The sequence below is a fragment of the Gorilla gorilla genome, chromosome 16, assembly GCF_029281585.2.
Source record: "Gorilla gorilla gorilla isolate KB3781 chromosome 16, NHGRI_mGorGor1-v2.1_pri, whole genome shotgun sequence".
Taxonomy (NCBI): domain Eukaryota; kingdom Metazoa; phylum Chordata; class Mammalia; order Primates; family Hominidae; genus Gorilla; species Gorilla gorilla.
The window spans coordinates 43,747,742-43,767,444 of record NC_073240.2 but is presented as its reverse complement, the minus strand read 5'-3'; the positions used below and the strand labels follow the sequence as shown (position 1 = coordinate 43,767,444).

Genomic DNA, 19,703 nt, shown 5'->3' with positions numbered 1-19,703 from the left:
AGACGTCTCTATTGCCTACCCTGACACAAGCAAGCCACACCAGAAAAACAAGCCATCATCCCCATGGCTACCTGCCATGGCATTGGGGGATAGAGGATGCTAGCCACTACACAAAATGCCAGCTTCTTCCTTTATTAAGCATTCACCTGGATGCTGCAAGTATTTCACCAGGCTCCAGAGTTCCAAAATAGTTGCTTCAGGCTGGGCACAGTGGCTCATGCCTGTAATCCCAGCACTTTGGGAGGCCATGGTGGGTGGATAATTTGAGGTCAGGAGTTCAAGGCCAGCCTGGCCAACATGGTGAAACTCCGCCTCTGCCTCTGCTAAAAATACAAAAATTAGCCGGGTGTGGTGGTGTGCACCTGTAATCCCAGCTACTTGGGAGGCTGAGGCGTGAGAATCACTTGAACCCAGGAGGCAGAAGTTGCAGTGAGCCGAGATCGTGCCACTGCACTCCAGCCTGGGTGACAGAGTGAGTGAGACTATGTCTCAAAAGAAAAAAAAAGTTGCCTCAGGCAGTTCTTGCTGGCTCAACAGTTGTTTCATTAGAGTGACTGATTCCTGGAGCTACCATTTTCTATGATATCACTCCTTAATCTTTTTTTGTTGTTGTTTTTTAAGCCACAAGAACCCTTATTAAACAAAATCTTACATGGAAGTCCATTAAACAGCAGAACAGGTAATAGCATCGTGACTCAGGTTCAAGCTTGAAGAGTGGAGTACACCCGCTTAGGCTTTTTTGGCACCATCCCCCCACCTCAATCAAACCACTCTAAAGCAGTGGTTCCCAAACTTTTTTATCTCTTTCACCCCTTTCACTGATAATTTCAAGTGGAAAAAGAACTGGATGATAACAAAGACTGGTGAAAACAAAATAGGTTAACAATATACAGGTACTCATTTTTAACATTGTGTGTGAGTTACCTATTAGTTACTTCTGTAAGAGCATAAGCCTAAACATGTGTCTACATGATAAAATAATGTCCTGTAGCTTAAACATAATTTTGTATCTTATTATGCTTACCTTACTATAATATGTTGTAAGTTATTTGAGTAGCATGAATCATGACCACCACCAGTGAGATGTCACTGAATGGAGGAATTATATTCACATCTGCTTTCACCATTGGGGGGTGAATACTTCATATTTGAATCATAATGCATTATGTCTTGAAAATACTAAGCCAAAACTTCTGTTGATGTAACTATGTATTCTGGATACTCAGGAGGCATCATATCACCTCCCATAGCAAACCACATTGATAAAGATGACATTTAACAAGTAGTAACTTGTAATTAAAAGACAAGAATCTCAATAGCCTGAAAAACAAAGCCTATTCAAGACTTTATTGATTTACTAGTAAGTAGTCATCCTTTTTCCAAATTGCAAGAATTCCAAAGCTCCTTTAAGAGTTTTGTAATATTACTAAGCATAATGCAGCAGCCAGACTTTTTAGTAAAATACTTAAATTAATTCAAGATCTCAGTAAATACACATAACTCTTACATTTTGTTTTAAGGATAGCAGTTAGTAGTCATAATTAACTGCTTTCATGTAGTAGTCCTTAGTCATATGTGAAATAACTTGCTGTCATTTGAAGGAACCAAAAAAAAGGAGTACAGTTTAAATTTGTTTTTGTTTTGTTTTGTTTTGTTTTTGAGACAGAGTCTCGCTCTGTTGCCCAGGCTGGAGTGCAGTGGCACGATATCAGTTCACTGCAGCCTCTGCCTCCTGGGTTCAAGCAATTCTCTGCCTCAGCCTTCCGAGTAGCTGGGATTACAGGCACCCGCCACCACTCCTGGCTAATTTTTGTATTTTTAGTAGAGGCAGGGTTTCACCATCTTGGCCAGGCTGATCTTGAACTCCTGACCTCGTGATCCACCCACTTCAGCCTCTCAAAGTGCTGGGATTACGGGCGTGAGCCACCGCACCTGGCCGGTTTAAGGTTATTTTGAGGCCAGGTGCGGTGGATTATGCCTGTAATCCCAACATTTTGGGAAGCCAAGGTGGGCAGATTACTAAAAGCCAAGAGTTTGAGACCAGCCTGGCCAACATGGCAAAATGCTATCTCTACTAAAAATACAAAAAAAATTAGCCAGGTATGTTGGCGCATCCTGTAGTTCCAGCTACTCAGGAGGCTGAGGCACGAGAGTCACTTCAACATGCAGGCACAGGTTGCAGTGAGCTGAGGTCACACCACTGCACTTCAGCCTGGGCAACAGAGTAAGACTGTCTCAAAAAATAAAAGATCATTTGAGGTCTTAAAGAGCCCCTCTTTGACTTGCTCTGAGAATCACTGCCCTGCGGAATGACTCAGGAAATTCTCTTATCTAGTTATAACCATTGTTTTAAGCCATGAAGTTGGGGAAGTTAACTGGCCCAATAGGGTCTTCAGTAGCTCACACCGTAGCCACTGTTACAGGATAAAATTGACCTTCCTGTTCTAGCTCCCTTTCTAGTCAATCATCTAAAGGAATGGTTGGGTCACTTTACCTTTCAGCCCTCAAACAATTAACTAATTAATTTCAAAGATTGCATCCATCTCTAAATTCAGTAATTCTCCTAATCTTGGGGCTACATTGCTACCACAAAAGCCTGGTGAATAGATATTATCTTCCAGACATTAAGAATACCAGGTTGGCTGAGTACAGTGGCTCATGTCTGTAACCCCAGCACTTTGGGAGGCTGAGGTGGGTGAATCTCTTGAACTCAGGAGTTCAAGACCAGCCTGGGCAACATGGGGAGACCCTGTCTCTACAAAAAATACAAAATAATTAGCTAGGCTTGGTGGCATGTGCCTGTAGTCTCAGCTACTCGGGATGCTGAGGAGAGAAGATCACTTGAGCCGAGGAGGTTGAGGCAGCAGTGAGCCGTGACTGTGCCACTGGACTTCAGCCTGGGTGACAGAGCCAGACCCTGTCTCAAGAAAAAAAAAAAAAAGAGTATCAAGTTGTTGGCTCCTCGGAGGATCTGTGGAGAGTGTTGGTCTTTATTAATCACAATGAGGATCCTTCTGGATGATATTACTACTTATGATTTCACATAAGAATGAAAATCAATCCTATGATCTCTTCCAGTTTTATTGTCACTACCAATTTCCATAAGACAGAACCATCCCTAGTGTTGGAGGGTGGCTGCTCAGTCATATACTTTAGGCTCCCTCCCAGCTTTTCCTCTGTAGGATGTCTAATGACTCAGACTCAGCCATCCTGTGTTAAAGATGAAAGAAGATGTTGGCTTTATCCAAAAAGGGCTATAATTATGTTCTGGAGCAACCTCCTGGAAGTGAAAATAGTCCTCTCATCCTATGCGCAGAGTCCCTCTGCTCCTATGGAGACAGGTGTTTTTTGTTTTGTTTTTTATCCTGTCTGAGAAACTGGGGATCAGAAAAAAGGCTGTCAGTACCCTATTGGAGATTCTTTCTGATCTTATTTATTCCGACCCCAGTGTGGGCCTAGTTGGATCTCTCCTTCGGTTGCATTTATCTTCTACTTCCCAAATTAAGGAATTTGATATTTCCCATTGTGTTCAGTGTACAGCATAGATGGGAGGAGCATGGGAAACTCCTTTTTAAAAGATAACCATTATCCCCCTTGGTGGGGCATTATAGCACGCCTCCAGCATACTATGTAAAATGGTCTCATCATAAAACACTAGTTGACTCAAGCAAGTCAGCACTATCACTTTTTCCTTCCTAAGACTTACTGTGGTTCCCAGATGGAAGGCTGGGCCAACTCAAAGGCTACAATCTCTCATTTCAGTCCCAGCTACTCGGGAGGCTGAGGCAGGAGAATTGCTTGGACAGGGGAGGCCGAGGTTGCAGTGAGCCGAGATCATGCCATTGCACTCCAGCCTGGGTGACAGAGCAAGACTGTCTCAAAAAAAAAAAAGAAAAGAAAAGAAATGGGGGAAATGTGTTTGGATCCTTCCTGTAAATTGTAATTTTTTTTCTTTTAAACAATTGCATACTTACAAGGTCATATTCCTTCAACATCGAAGACACAAGCTTGACTAACACAATACAGAGGAGGCAGGTAACTGTAAATTGGGCATGTCAGATGAAGACTGGAGCCTATCAGTGAATCTCAATCACAAGGCATATTCAACCACCATACTTTATGAGAATTATCAGGACACCATTTATGTAATATAGATTTTCTTACTATGGATTAATTGGAAGATTTTCCATGAAGCCCTTTTAGGGGGCATATTAAAGAGGAATTAGCTAATTAAATGTTTCCTTGGGTTTTAAGAGCTTCCTTGCTGGAAAGCGGTCAGTGATGAAAACATGCTTGATTGCTAACAGGATATATGGTAGTTATTTGTTTTGTTTTGTTTTTCCACCATTCTCTAAATGTTTTCTTCTCTTTTGAGGTGCCCACGGTCTGCAGATGATGAGCGAAAGCATCCTGTCCTCTGCCTTTTCTGTGGGGCTATACTATGTTCTCAGAACATTTGCTGCCAGGAAATTGTGAATGGGGAAGAGGTTGGAGCTTGCATTTTTCACGCACTTCACTGTGGAGCCGGAGTCTGCATTTTCCTAAAGTGAGTAGTGAGTGTTCTGGAAGCTTCATGATGAACTTAAGGAATCTGGATCCAATCTGGGGGTCACTATGGTGGGACAGTGTGTTGATAGCAAATAATCAATCAAAAGTTAGAGTATTAACCTGTTATTGACATGAAATTGCATTTGAGAAGATACTGTGAAAAAAGAATAAGTTTCTGTTCACATTTCCATTATTTATGGAAAATCTTAAATAGGATAGAGTTTGTATTAATTGCTCTGGTATTATATAATACTCAGGTATAATGAAAGAACTTCAAGTCCTAAAACTTGTATTTAAAAAGTACTCTTCCTGGAAGATGAGCTCTTTAAAATAAATAAAAATAAACAAATAAAAGGTACATGTAGGCCAGGCACAGTGACTTATGCCTATAATCCCAGCACTTTGGGAGTCTGAGGCAAGAGGATCACTTGAGGTCAGGAGTTCAAGATCAGCCTGGGCAGCATGGCGAGACCCCCATCTCTATAAAAAATTAGCCAGGCATGGTAGCACATGGCTACAGTCCCAGCTACTTGAGAGGCTGAGGTGGATGGGATGCTTGAGCCTGGGAGTTCAAGGCCATGATCGTGCCATTGCATTCTAGCCTGGGCAACAGAGTGAGATCCTCTATCAAAAAAAAAAGTACATGTAAATTTTTACTTTAGATTGTCCTGTGATATCTTTATTTCATCTATCAACCCACCATTTCTCCTGGTCTTTCAGCAAAAGATTGAGGATAGAAAAATAGTCACTTATGGCCGGGCGCGGTGGCTCTCGCCTTTAATCCCAACACTTTGGGAGGCCCGAGGCAGGTAGATCACAAGGTCAAGAGTTCAAGACCAGCCTGGCCAACGTGGTGAAACCCCATCTCTGCTAAGAAGACAAACATTAGCTGGGCGTGGTGGCGCATGCCTGTAATCCAAGCTACTCAGAAGGTTGAGGCAGGAGAATTCGCTTGAACCTGGGAGGTGGAGGTTGCAGTAAGCCGAGATTACACCACTGCACTCCAGCCTGGTTGACAGAGCAAGACTCTATCTGGGAAAAAAAAGAAAAATAGTCACTTATATTTATGAAAGAAGAGTTTAAGTTGCCTGCAGAGAAATAAAATTCAAAGTGGATATATATCCTTTTTCTTTCCACTCTCCTCATGTAACACAGTTTCTGTTACATAAAGCCAAATGCCTTTCTAACTGTGAAATATGTAATCATTGTTCATAGGCATCTTTTGAACCAAGGGGAAAGAATGTATGGAAGCCAAACCCAAACACCTATTTTTAGGGAACCCACAGCAAGTAAACCCACTACCTTATCCCAGCTGTTTATTTTATAATTTATCTGTAAAGTACTTATCCCCCATATATGTGTATGCAAGCCTTTTTTATGTCTATTTCCCAAGAGACATAAAAGTCCCAGGTGCCTTCAGGGTGGTAGTGGCTCTTTCTAATCTGCAGTGTTTCAGGCCAGCTCTAACCAGAAAAGCTGGCATACTTCCCTAGTTGATATTCTGTCTGGCTTGAGGTTATCAGACTAGGAGATGTGATTCTGTTCTTCTGTGAGGTTCCCTCCCCTCTCCAGGTTGTGTCAGGAATTAGAATAGAAACAACCCCAGCCACCATTTTCCAAGGTGTCTGTGGCTCAAGTAGGACAGTTTCCTCCCTTCAACAGGTACCGTCAGTATAAATGATCTCATTTCACCAAATCCACTGCTCCTTTTCTATAGCTTCAACAGAAATAGCAATAAGTGTTCTCTTTTATTTAGACAAAACATAATTTAGTCTATTTGTCTGTTTATATTGTCTTTTTACTGAATATCTAACAGATATTGGCCACGTCTTTTCTGTAGATTAACATTGATGCAGTGCCTATCATTTGCACACATACACTTAACCATATTTCCTATTGATTTTCTCTTTCAGAATCAGAGAATGCCGAGTGGTCCTGGTTGAAGGTAAAGCCAGAGGCTGTGCCTATCCAGCTCCTTACTTGGATGAATATGGAGAAACAGACCCTGGCCTGAAGTAAGATTTTTTTTTTTATAATAGGAAGGTTTCAATAAGTTCTCTTTTATATTGATTGTTTTCTATTTCAGTCACATTATTGTATGTAAACGGTAGTAGTTCTTTAATCACAAAAGGTAATTGAGGCCAGACACCGTGGCTTATACCTGTATTCCTAGCACTTTGGGAGGCCGAAGCAGGCAGATCATTTGCGGCCAGGAGTTTGAGACCAGCCTGGCCAACATGGTGAAAACCCGTCGCTACTAAAAATACAAAAATTAGCTGGGCCTGGTGGTGCGTGCCTGTAATCGCAGCTACTTGGGAGGCTGAGGTAGGAGAATCACTTGAACCCAGGAGGTTGCAGTGAGCCAAGATCGCCCACTGCACTCCAGCCTGGGCAACAGAGGAAGATTCTGTCTAAAAAAAAAAAAAGTAATTGAGAGCTACTTTTTATTTTTATTATTTATTTATTTATTTGTTTTGGGAGACAGAGTCTCCCTGTTTCACCCAGGCTACAGTGCAGTGGCGCTATCTCAGCTCACTGCAACCTCTGCCTCCTGGGTTCAAGTGAATCTCCCACCTCAGCCTCCCGAGTAGCTGGGACTACAGGCATGCGCCACCATACCCGGCTAATTTTTGCATTTTTAGTAGAGACAGGGTTTCACCATCTTGGCCAGGCTGGTCTGGAATTCCTGACCTCAAGTGATCTACCCACCTCAGCCTCCCAAAGTGCTGGGATTACAGGCATGAGCCACCATGCCCGGCCGAGAGATATCTTTTAAATGGCTTCAAATTTAAAAAATATGATGTCATTCTTTAGCACATAATTTTCTTTTTTTTTATTTTATTATTATACTTTAAGTTTTAGGATACATGTGCACAATGTGCAGGTTAGTTACATATGTATACATGTGCCGTGTTGGTGTGCTGCACCCATTAACTCATCATTTAGCATTAGGTATATCTCCAAATGCTATCCCTCCCCCCTCCCCCCACCCCACAACAGTCCCCAGAGTGTGATGTTCCCCTTCCTGTGTCCATGTGTTCTCATTGTTCAATTCCCACCTATGAGTGAGAACATATGGTGTTTGGTTTTTTGTCCTTGCAATAGTTTACTGAGAATGATGATTTCCACTTTCATCCATGTCCCTACAAAGGACATGAACTCATCCTTTTTTATGGCTGCATAGTATTCCATGGTGTATATGTGCCACATTTTCTTAATCCAGTCTATCGTTGTTGGACATTTGGGTTGGTTCCAAGTCTTTGCTATTGTGAGTAGTCCCGCAATAAACATACGTGTGCATGTGTCTTTATAGCAGCATGATTTATAGTCCTTTGGTTATATACCCAGTAATGGGATGGCTGGGTCAAATAGTATTTCTAGTTCTAGATCCTTGAGGAATCGCCACACTGACTTCCACAATGGTTGAACTAGTTTACAGTCCCACCAACAGTGTAAAAGTGTTCCTATTTCTCCACATCCTCTCCAGCACCTGTTGTTTCCTGACTTTTTAATGATTGCCATTCTAACTAGTGTGAGGTGGTATCTCATTGTGGTTTTGATTTGCATTTCTCTGATGGCCAGTGATGGTGAGTATTTTTTCATGTGTTTTTTGACTGCATAAATGTCTTCTTTTGAGAAGTGTCTGTTCATGTCCTTTGCCCACTTTTTGATGGGGTTGTTTGTTTTTTTCTTGTAAATTTGTTTGAGTTCATTGTGGATTCTGGATATTAGCTCTTTGTCAGATGAGTAGGTTGCGAAAATTTTCTCCCATTTTGTAGGTTGCCTGTTCACTCTGATGGTAGTTTCTTTTGCTGTGCAGAAGCTCTTTAGTTTAATTAGATCCCATTTGTCAATTTTGGCTTTTGTTGCCATTACTTTTGGGGTTTTAGACATGAAGTCCTTGCCCATGCCTACGTCCTGAATGGTAATGCCTAGGTTTTCTTCTAGGGTTTTTATGGTTTTACGTCTAACGTTTAAGTCTTTAATCCATCTTGAATTAATTTTTGTATAAGGTGTAAGGAAGGGGTCCAGTTTCAGCTTTCTACATATGGCTAGCCAGTTTTCCCAGCACCATTTATTAAATAGGGAATCCTTTCCCCATTGCTTGTTTTTGTCAGGTTTGTCAAAGATCAGATAGTTGTAGATATGCAGCATTATTTCTGAGGGCTCTGTTCTGTTCCATTGATCTATATCTCTGTTTTGGTACCAGTACCATGCTGTTTTGGTTACTGTAGCCTTGTAGTATGGTTTGAAGTCAGGTAGCGTGATGCCTCCAGCTTTGTTCTTTTGGCTTAGGATTGACTTGGCAATGCAGGCTCTTTTTTGGTTCCATATGAACTTTAAAGTAGTTTTTTCCAATTCTGTGAAGAAAGTCATTGGTAGCTTGATGGGGATGGCATTGAATCTATAAATTACCTTGGGCAGTATGGCCATTTTCACGATATTGATTCTTCCTACCCATGAGCATGGAATGTTCTTCCATTTGTTTGTATCCTCTTTTATTTCATTGAGCAGTGGTTTGTAGTTCTCCTTGAAGAGGTCCTTCATGTCTCTTGTAAGTTGAATTCCTAAGTATTTTATTCTCTTTGAAGCAATTGTGAATGGAAGTTCACTCATGATTTGGCTCTCTGTTTGTCTGTTATTGGTGTATAAGAATGCTTGTGATTTTTGTACATTGATTTTGTATCCTGAGACTTTGCTGAAGTTGCTTATCAGCTTAAGGAGATTTTGGGCTGAGACGATGGGGTTTTCTAGATATACAATCATGTCATCTGCAAACAGGGACAATTTGACCTCCTCTTTTCCTAATTGAATACCCTTTATTTCCTTCTCCTGCCTAACTGCCCTGGCCAGAACTTCCAACACTATGTTGAATAGGAGTGGTGAGAGAGGGCATCCTTTCTTGTAGCACATAATTTTCAACAACTTCTCCAAAATTTGAAGGTAGTGTTTCCCCAAAATTTTTAAAGACACCAGCCATCTTAATGTTTCAGTGTTCTGTTGTTTGTAATCAACCTTTCTTCAGAACTACTTAAAAGGATTGACACTGATAGTATAAGTTTGTAGTGTCCAGTGATGAAGTTTGGTTTAGAGATATTGTTTCCATTGCAATACTTGAAACTTTTTTTTTCTTTGTTTTTTGAGACAGTCTCTCACTCTGTCACCCAGGCTGGATCTCGGCTCACTGCAACGTCTACCTCCAGGGTTCAAGCGATTCTCCTGCCTCAGCCTCCCAAGTAGCTGGGACTACAGACATGCACCACCACACCCGGCTAATTTTTTTTGTATTTTTAGTAGTGACGGGGTTTTACTGTGTTGGCCAGACTGGTCTCGAACTCCTGACCTCAGTTGATCTGCCCACCTTGGACTCCCAAAGTGCTGGGATTACAGGCATGAGCCACTGCACCCAACTGAGACTTTTTATTAGCCAGCTATATCAGCCTTCTTTCCTTCTGAGCATTAACAAAATATTTAGAATCCTGAACTTTTCTGTATCCTTCCCTGGTGGTAGGAACTGGGGTCCTACTGATGACTTATGAAAATGAGGAGACTGACAGTGATCTCGAAAGTACATATAGATAAAGATTAGACCTCCTTACAATAAACTCTTTTTGGTTCACTGAAATTTTGTTCCTTTGAAATATTGCTCAGAAAGAATACGCTTATTAGATGGGGCTTGGGACCTTGGATCACACAGAGCTTTCTTTTTATTGGGATGACATTTGACCTGTCTTTAGGTTTAGGGAGAAAAGCAGAGTGGTGAAAGTAGTTAATGACTGAGAGTAATCTTAGTTGTTCCACAAGGGTACAAAGCAGAGTTTTAACATTAATTTGGCAGTTTAAAAATCCCCAACCAGGCGGCCGCGGTGGTTCACGCCTGTAATCCCAGCACTTTGGGAGGCCGAGGCAGGCGGATCACGAGGTCAGGAGTTCGAGACTAGCCTGGCCAACATTGTGAAACCCCTTCTCTACTAAAAATACAAAAACAATTAGCCAGGTATCGTGGTGGGCACCTGTAATCCCAGCTACTCTGGAGGCTGAGGCAGGAGAATTGCTTGAAACTGGAAGGCAGAGGTTGCCCTGAGCTGTGATCGTACCACGGCACTCCAGCCTGGGCAAAAAGAGTGAAACTCCATCTCCAAAAAAACAAAAACAAAAACAAAAACAAAAAAAATCCCCAACCAGCTGAGACACTTGAATGTCTCAAGGAATTAGGATCTCACAGTTCTCCGTTACTGGCAACAGCCAGACTTAAGTCATTTTGGATTAGCTGTTACACAGTGTTAAAAACTGTGCAACTCTAGAATTGAAGTATAATTATTTTATTAAATTATTTGCTAATAACCAGCCAGTTTTTTGTATCGTAAGGACAGTTACAACCAAATATCTCTGAGTAGCAAAATATAATTTTAGGGCTTAGTGTTATACATCAGGCCTAACCTCTACTGTGCAAAGATCATAAATTGAAGCTAGATAACAATATGAAGCCAAAAAGCTATTCAAGCTAACCACCAAAAAAGAATAGTGCTGCTTCAAGTTATAAACCTCAGTGACCATTTAAGTGAGGTCCCATAATGCCATAATATACCTGACCTATTTTATGAATGGTCAAGGAGTACATTTTTGCTTTATTAGCTAAGTAGCCTGTCAAGTTCTTAGTGATCAATGGTGAAGGGAAAATATCCCTTTTTAAGCCCTGTGCTGGTGAGTCTTCCCGGCTCCAGGAACATCTCAAGAGTGCATACTAATTTAGACAATAAAGATGTGGCAGTTACTAGATTCAAACTTACATGTTGTTTTTTCTTTTTTCCCTAAAGGAGGGGCAACCCCCTTCATTTATCTCGTGAGCGGTATCGGAAGCTCCATTTGGTCTGGCAACAACACTGCATTATAGAAGAGATTGCTAGGAGCCAAGAGACTAATCAGATGTTATTTGGATTCAACTGGCAGTTACTGTGAGCTCCAACTCTGCCTCAAGACAATCACAAATGACGACAGTAGTAAAGGCTGATTCAAAATTATGGAAAACTTTCTGAGGGCTGGGGAAGTATTGGAGGGTCTTTTGTTCCATGTCCAGGTTCACTTACATCAATAAAATATTTCTTAATGGAGTATTGCTTTCAATTAGCAAACATATGCTTCACAGGAAAAAAGGACATAGATGAATCTGTTTTATGTGCTAGTATTTCCAGGAAATTTATTCCCCTTCATAATTTGTCTCATTTCATTTTATTTCATCCGCTTGGTAGATGAAGTCACGTCAAACAGTTGTGGACATTTTATATGTTGGTTAACTCTTCTGCAATTTTGTATTTGGTGTTTTCCCCCCAAGTTTAGTTCAACTGACATTGGATCACTGACAAAATTCTAATAATCTGTGATAGTCTTCCTTGCAGGTAAAGAAGAATTGCAGAAACCATGCAATATGCTTGAGAAAGATTCCAAAAATAAATTTTTTATTATTTCTCTTTTAAGGAAATACCCCTAATGTGCCACCTGCTGCTATCACCACAAACTAAACTCAATCTCTATGTGGACAGAGGATGATTTCTGCCAATATGGAAAAGCTTGTTTCTCACTGTAGGCCTCAAGAAAAGTTAGGGTAATGTATTTGTTATTCATTCCTGACGGTACAAAGAGTTTGCAGTTCTCACCTCTGACTACCAGTAGCTTTGAGTTTTGAAATAATACTTGACATTTTCCAAAGGCAAATCTCATTCTGCAAGGAGATTGTGGCACCATCCTGTTTGACTCTCAGAAACCTCTTGTAATTCTGATGTAAAAACTGTAGAATGAAGATGAGAAAATTCTCGCAATGAGTGGATCATGACAACTGTAAATTAGAACAATCAGATTTAAACCAATTCCGCAATCTTCTATATCTTTGTAAGAGACAAATCCTTGATGTTGTCTGTGTGCAACCTTTTCATAAACTCTGGTTTTATGACTAGTACAAACCACCAAAAAAGCCATGTGATCAATAGTCTGTGTCCTGTTATAACATGCTGTGGTTGAGCCATCTTGTTTATAAATAATAGAGCTCTCCTGAATTTGTGCATAGACTTCTTGGTTCCTGGCTTTTGTTTTTTGTATCAAGAGATTGTGATATAAAACAGCAGAAGATAAATGGAAACCTTCCATTTTAACTTACGTTGTTTCTGGGGTAATGTTAGAACCTTGAAAGATGCATTCAAAGACTGTATCTTATTTTGCCCTTGGCTATTAGTGTCTCACATATGTGTGTAAATGTTTTCCTACCTTCTTTTTGCTCAGCAAAGGCAAGCAAGTAAAATATATTTGCTAAGTGATTAGTGATGCACATTTGGGGCTAGATTTTTTTGGTACTTTTATGTAAAGAAAAGTGGATTTTGCAGTAAGGGATTGGCATGAGCAGGCGTCAGAATCACAATCATGATTTTCTACTTGAATAATTACAATTCAGAAGGTATCCGGATAAATAGATACATGTCTAGTGAACAATCTGTAACAATAACAGGTAAGGATCAGGAAATTCAGTATTCAGTTTGTCAGATTTGCCAGAATGATTAAAGTATTTGAACATGTGTGTTTGTTTCTTATATAATTGTATTGAGTGGATTGTTTGACTGGGAAATCTGGGCTAGAATAGGAAACAGAAGATACTGACTTCTACGCTAATAGATGGGCCCCAATTTAGCAAAGATAAACTGACTTTATTTTTAGTCCTTTTTATATTAACTTAATAAATTCTGGAGTTAGGCTCTCAAGAGGACAGAGGGACTATCTGGCAATGGCCAGCCAGACCTTTACTGCCAAAGAACCCATTTCATATTGCGTTCCACTGATTGAGATTGATTCAGATTTTTGCACTGTGGATGAGCGTATGTCTCAGTGCTGCCCCAAGCCCCAGGGATTTCTCATTATGTTCAAATGTCCTAGTGATTTACCTTAATCATTGCAAACAATTATGCTTATGAAGTTTACTTACAAACAAGCAACTGAGTCACTTTATTTTCTTTAGTGTAGTATGTGAAGGCACTGGTTCAACAGGATGGCTCCAGAACTGTGTTTTTCTAATGTTTGGTAAGGGGCTAGTGAGAATTTTAATGATATGGTGAAGAAAAATATATCTGTATAATTAATTTATTATATTGGTGTATGGGCTGTGAGTTCACCTTTTAGTGGTCATTTGTCATTTCATAACAACTATGCATTTTGGTTCACTGTGATGATGATCTATATTTAGTGACTGCAACATGTTTATACCACTGATTCAAATTCCATCCATGATGAAGTTATACAAATAATGCATATATTGATAACTTTTATTGCAAAAATGTAAATTTAAAACTTGTATAATGTTCTTGTGCTTTTTAAAATAAAATATATGTGTATATTTAAAAAGAAAAATAGGGACTTCTCATGTTTGGGGATTTGGGTTTGAAGTATAAAAATCTGCTAGGAAGACTTTCCAGTTGAAACCTTTGTCAGCCGAGGCAAATGTTTTAAAAGACATAGGTGTTGCTCTCTCCCTCTCCCTCTCCCTCTCCCCCTCCCCCTCCCCACGGTCTCCCTCTCCCTCTCTTTCCACGGTCTCCCTCTGATGCCCAGCCGAAGCTGGACGGTACTGCTGCCATCTCAGCTCACTGCAACCTCCCTGCCTGATTCTCCTGCCTCAGCCTGCCGAGTGCCTGCGATTGCAGGCGCGCGCCGCCCCGCCTGACTGGTTTTCGTATTTTTTTGGTGGAGACGGGGTTTCGCTGTGTTGGCGGGGCTGGTCTCCAGCTCCTAACCGCGAGTGATCTGCCAGCCTCGGCCTCCCGAGGTGCCGGGATTGCAGACGGAGTCTCATTAACTCGGTGCTCAATGGCGCCCATGCTGGAGTGCAGTGGCGTGATCTCGGCTCGCTACAACCACCTCCCAGCCGCCTGCCTTGGCCCCCCAAAGTGCCGAGATTGCAGCCTCTGCCCGGCCGCCACCCCGTCTGGGAAGTGAGGAGCGTCTCCGCCTGGCCGCCCATCGTCTGGGATGTGAGGAGCCCCTCTGCCTGGCTGCCCAGTCTGGAAAGTGAGGAGCGTCTCTGCCCGGCCACCATCCCATCTAGGAAGTGAGGAGCGCCTCTTCCCGGCCGCCATCACAACTGGGAAGTGAGGAGTGTCTCTGCCCGGCCGCCCATCGTCTGAGATGAGGGGAGCACCTCTGCCCTGCCGCCCCGTCCGGGATGTGAGGAGCGTCTCTGCCCCGCCGCCCCGTCTGAGAAGTGAGGAGCCCCTCCGCCCAGCAGCCACCCCCGTCTGGGAAGTGAGGAGCGTCTCCGCCCGGCAGCCACCTCGTCCGGGAGGGAGGTGGGGGGGTCAGCCCCCCGCCCGGCCAGCCACCCTGTCCGGGAGGTGAGGGGCGCCTCTGCCCGGCCGCCCCTACTGGGAAGTGAGGAGCCCCTCTGCCCGGCCAGCCGCCCCGTCTGGGAGGGAGGTGGGGGGGTCAGCCCCCTGCCCGGCCAGCCGCCCCGTCCGGGAGGGAGGTGGGGGGGTTAGCCCCCGGCCTGGCCAGCCGCCCAGTCCAGGAGGTGAGGGGCGCCTCTGCCCGGCCGCCCCTACTGGGAAGTGAGGAGCCCCTCTGCCCGGCCAGCCTCTCCGTCCGGGAGGGAGGTGGGGGGGTCAGCCCTCCGCCCGGCCAGCCACCTCGTCCGGGAGGGAGGTGGGGGGGGGTCAGCCCCCAGCCCGGCCAGCCGCCCCGTCCGGGAGGGAGGTGGGGGGGTCAGCCCCCCGCCCAGCCAGCCACCTCGTCCGGGAGGGAGGTGGGGGGGTCAGCCCCCAGCCCGGCCAGCCGCCCTGTCCGGGAGGTGAGGGGCGCCTCTGCCCGGCCACCGCCCCGTCTGGGAGGTGTACCCAACAGCTCATTGAGAGCGGGCCATGATGACAGTGGCGGTTTTGTGGAGTGGAAAGGGGGGAAAGGTGGGGAGAGGATTGGGAAATCGGATGGTTGCCGTGTCTGTGTAGAAAGAGGTAGACATGGGAGACTTTTCATTTTGTTCTGTACTAAGAAAAATTCTTCTGCCTTGGGATCCTGTTGATCTGTGACCTTACCCCCAACCCTGTGCTCTCTGAAACATGGGCTGTATCCACTCAGGGTTGAATGGATTAAGGGCGGTGCAAGATGTGCTTTGTTAAACAGATGCTTGAAGGCAGCATGCTGGTTAAGAGTCATCACCATCTCAAGTACCCAGGGACACAAACACTGCGGAAGGCCGCAGGGTCCTCTGCCTAGGAAAACCAGAGAACTTTGTTCACTTGTTTATCTGCTGACCTTCCCTCCACTGTTGTCCTGTGACCCTGCCAAGTCCCCCTCTGCGAGAAACACCCAAGAATGATCAATAAAAAATAAAAAATAAATAAATAAATAAAATTAAAAAAAAAAAAAAGACGTAGGTGTTTAGTATACATGGGTCTCCAAACTTTTTAGCCATATACTCCATCAATAAATAGTTTTTAGCATGCGTACCAAATAGAATATAAACACATAACACATATTTTATATTCTATATGCAGTGCTTTACTAATACATCATGCAAATTATAAAACATAGCTTTAAAAGGAGATTTAAAAATCAGTTAAAAATAGAAATAGATATTTAAATATCTTCCAATCCAATCTGCATCCTTTTGGGTATGCACGCTCTAATATGGAGACAGCTGTCTAGAGCAGCAGTATCCAGAAGAGTTTTGCAGTAATAGAAATGTTCTGGCCGGGCGCAGTGGCTCAAGCCTGTAATCCCATGACTTTGGGAGGCCGAAGTGGGGGGATCACGAGGTCAGGAGAACAAGATCATCCTGGCTAACACAGTGAAACCCTGTCTCTACTAAAAATACAAAAAATTAGCCAGGCTTGGTGGCGGGCGTCTGTAGTCCCAGCTACTCAGGTGGCTGAGGCAAGAGAATGGCGTGAACCCAGGAGGCGGAGCTTGCAGTGAGCCGAGATCACACCATTGTACTCCAGCCTGGGTGAGAGAGTGAGACTCTGTCTCAAAGAAAAAAAAAATGTTCTGTGTGTATTTACCATATGGAATGGCAGTCACTATTCTCATGTGGCTGTTGAACACTTGTGATGTGGCTAGTGCAACTGAGGGCCTGAATTTTTAATTTTTAGTTAATTTAAATGTAGTCATGTGTGGCTGGTGGCTACCATATTGGGCAGTATACATCTAGTGTGATGGTTCTCAAACTTAACTGTGCATTACAGTCACCTAGAGAGTATTAACAAAATACAAATGCCCAGTTCTCACCCTCGATCTGGAATCAATCTTGTGGGATTGAGCCTTAAAATAAGCAGGGTGGTTTTCTTCCATTTCTGAGCCATGACTCTTCATAAAATGAAGAGTTTGCTTTCTTTTTAGCTTGGTGATTTTCAGACTAAGTGCCAAAGATTCTGGGAGAAACGTAGGCCCGAGAGGGGAAAGAGTGCCAAAGCTGGATAGTTGTGATTTTTCATTTTGAGTTTCTGTGTAAGCTTTCATTTGAGAAAAGGGTACCTGGAATTTTTAAAAGGTTAGAAGCAATTGCTTTAGTTTTAAGCTTTAAAATATTCTATGAGGGGGCCGGGCACAGTGACTCATGCCTATAATTCCAGCACTTTGGGAGGCTGAGGCGGGCGGATCACGAGGTCAAGAGATCAAGACCATCCTGGCCAACATGGTGAAATCCTGTCTGTACCAAAAATACAAAAATTAGCTGGGCATGGTGGTGCGCACCTGTAGTCCCAGCTACTCAGGAGGCTGAGATGGGAGAGTCACTTGAACGTGGGAGGTGGAGATTGCAGTGAGCTGAGATTGTGCCACTGCACTCCAGCCTGGCGACAGAGTGAGACTCCATCTCAAAAAAAAAAAAAAAAAAAAAAAATTCTGTGAGGGGCAACACTGAAGGCAAAGAACGGTTTTTGTCTGTTTTTTGTTTTGTGTCAGAGTCTCGCTCTGTCACCCAGATCAGTCAACCGAAATTTGGGGAAAAAATAGAAATGAAGACTAAGAAGGAAGACAAAAATGAAAAGTTACCAATGGAATGCACAGTAAGGAAAAGCTGGAAAGACCTGGGCATTGTGGCGCACCTGTAGTCCCAGCTACTTGGGAAGCGGAGGTGGGAAGATCCCTTGAGAAGGAGGTCAAGGTTGCAGTGAGCTGACATCACACCACTGCCCTCCAGCCTGTGTGACAGAGTGACACCCTGACTAAAAAAAAAAAAAAAAAAAGCAGGGGGCAGGGAAGGAGAAAAAAAGGATTTAGGATAAAGAAGATTTGATATATATTCATTGGAGTCCCTGAAGAAAGAAAAAGCAATGGAACAGAACACAAATGGAAAACTATAATTAGGTTAAAATTTCTTGGGGAAAAAAAAAAAAACTTGAACACATTTTGAAAGAGAACATTGTAAAAACCCAGAAGAGTCAACACCAAAGGATTTTCACATCCAGACAAACTGTCCAAGCATAAAGTCCACACAGATAGTTCAGAGCATGCTAATACTCAGGGAATATTTTTTCCCATGAGCCTTTCCTAAGAAATTTACCAGTGAGCAAGCTTCAGACAATCGTAAATGATTATAGAAGCCTTGGCATAAGGTCTGGGGGTGAGTGTTGCATATGTTTAATTGTACAGATGGAGGGATGAGAGACAAAATTGGATGCTCTAATGATGTAGAATTATTACAACTAACAAAAAATAGGAGAAAAAGGGCAAGTGGGTGGAAAGTTAAACAGCTCACTGATTACATCAGTGGTTTTCGCCAGAAGTAAAAAGGTATCAAGCAGAAACCCGCATCCAGGAACAAAGCCCTTTGCTCCTCCCTCAGAATGAATGGAGACCAGAGATCAGATGTTTATGTCCAAGAAAAGCAGGATTTCGTTCAGTACTTCTCCCAGATCATTGGGGATGAGATGAGGCACCCATAGACAGGAGATGCTATCACCCAGCTGAAGGAGGTCCTGTAGTACAATGCCATTGGAGGCAAGTATCACCGGGGTTTCACAGTGCTAGTAGCATTCTGGGAGCTGGTGGAGCCAAGGAAACAGGATGCTGAGAGTCTCCAGCGGGCCCTGACTGTGGGCTGGTGTGTGGAACTGCTGCAAGCTTTGTTCCTGGTGGCAAATGACATCACGGATTCATTGCTCACCGCTGGGAACAGATCTGCTGGTTTCAGAAGCCGGGCGTGGGTTTGGATGCCATCAGTGATGCTATCCTTGTGGAAGCATGTATCTACTGCCTGCTGAAGCTCTATTGCTGGGAGCAGCCCTATTGCCAGAACCTGATCCAGCTCTTCCTGCAGAGTTTCTATCAGATTGAGATTGGGCAGACCCTGGACCTCATCACAGCACCCCAGGGCAATGCGGATCTTGGCAGATTCACTGAAAAGAGGTACAAATCTACTGTCAAGTACAAGGCAGTTTCTACTTCTACATTCCTGTAGCTGCAGCCATGTACATGGCAGGCATTGATGGCGAGAAGGAGCACGACAATGCCAAGAAGATCCTGCTGGAGATGGGAGAGGGAGAGTTCTTTCAGATCAGGATGATTACCTTCACCTCTTTTGGGGACCCCAGTGTGACCAGCAAAGTTGGCACTGACATCCAGGACAATAAATGCAGCTGGCTGCTGGTTCAGTGTCTGCAACGGGCCACTCCGGAACACTACCAGATCCTGAAGGAGAATTACAGGCAGAAGGAGACCAAGAAGGTGGCCCCGGTGAAGGCAGTATATGAGGAGCTGGATCTGCCGGCCGTGTTCTTGCAATAATAGGAAGACAGTTACAGCCACATTATGGGTCTCATTGAACAGTACGCAGCTCCCCTGTCCCCAGCCATCTTTCTAGGGCTGACATGCAAAATCTACAAAAGTAAAATGTGACCAGAGACTGCAAGGGTGGGGAGAGGAGGCTCTCAATAAATTATTGTGTAAACTTAAAAAAAAATTTAAAAATAAATAAAAAGGTATCACTTGAAGGTGACAAATCAAGAAATAAAAACAAGTGGCCGGGCGCGGTGGGTCACGTCTGTAATCCCAGCACTTTGGGAGGCTGAGGCGGGTGGATCACGAGGTCAGGAGATCGAGACCATCCTGGCTAACATGGTGAAACCCCGTCTCTACTAAAAATACAAAAAATTAGCCAGGCGTAGTGGCGGGCGCCTGTA

The 19,703-nt window shown here is 43.4% G+C and overlaps 1 protein-coding gene and 1 pseudogene across 2 annotated transcripts in view; both read left to right on the top strand.

Moving 5' to 3' along the window:
* The window catches only part of UBR1 (ubiquitin protein ligase E3 component n-recognin 1), a 162,833-nt gene extending 148,895 nt beyond the window's left edge, over positions 1–13,938 (top strand). For both annotated transcript variants that reach the window (XM_031002081.3, XM_063698954.1), the window contains exons 45-47: positions 4,376–4,546; positions 6,462–6,563; positions 11,367–13,938. In XM_031002081.3, coding sequence (XP_030857941.1) covers positions 4,376–4,546; positions 6,462–6,563; positions 11,367–11,508 — 415 coding nt within the window. In that variant the 3' untranslated portion in view covers positions 11,509–13,938. The remainder of the gene's footprint in view (positions 1–4,375; positions 4,547–6,461; positions 6,564–11,366) is intronic.
* Positions 13,939–17,755: 3,817 nt separating this feature from the next.
* Positions 17,756–19,419, top strand: LOC101124813 (farnesyl pyrophosphate synthase-like; annotated as a pseudogene).
* Positions 19,420–19,703: the final 284 nt, after the last annotated feature.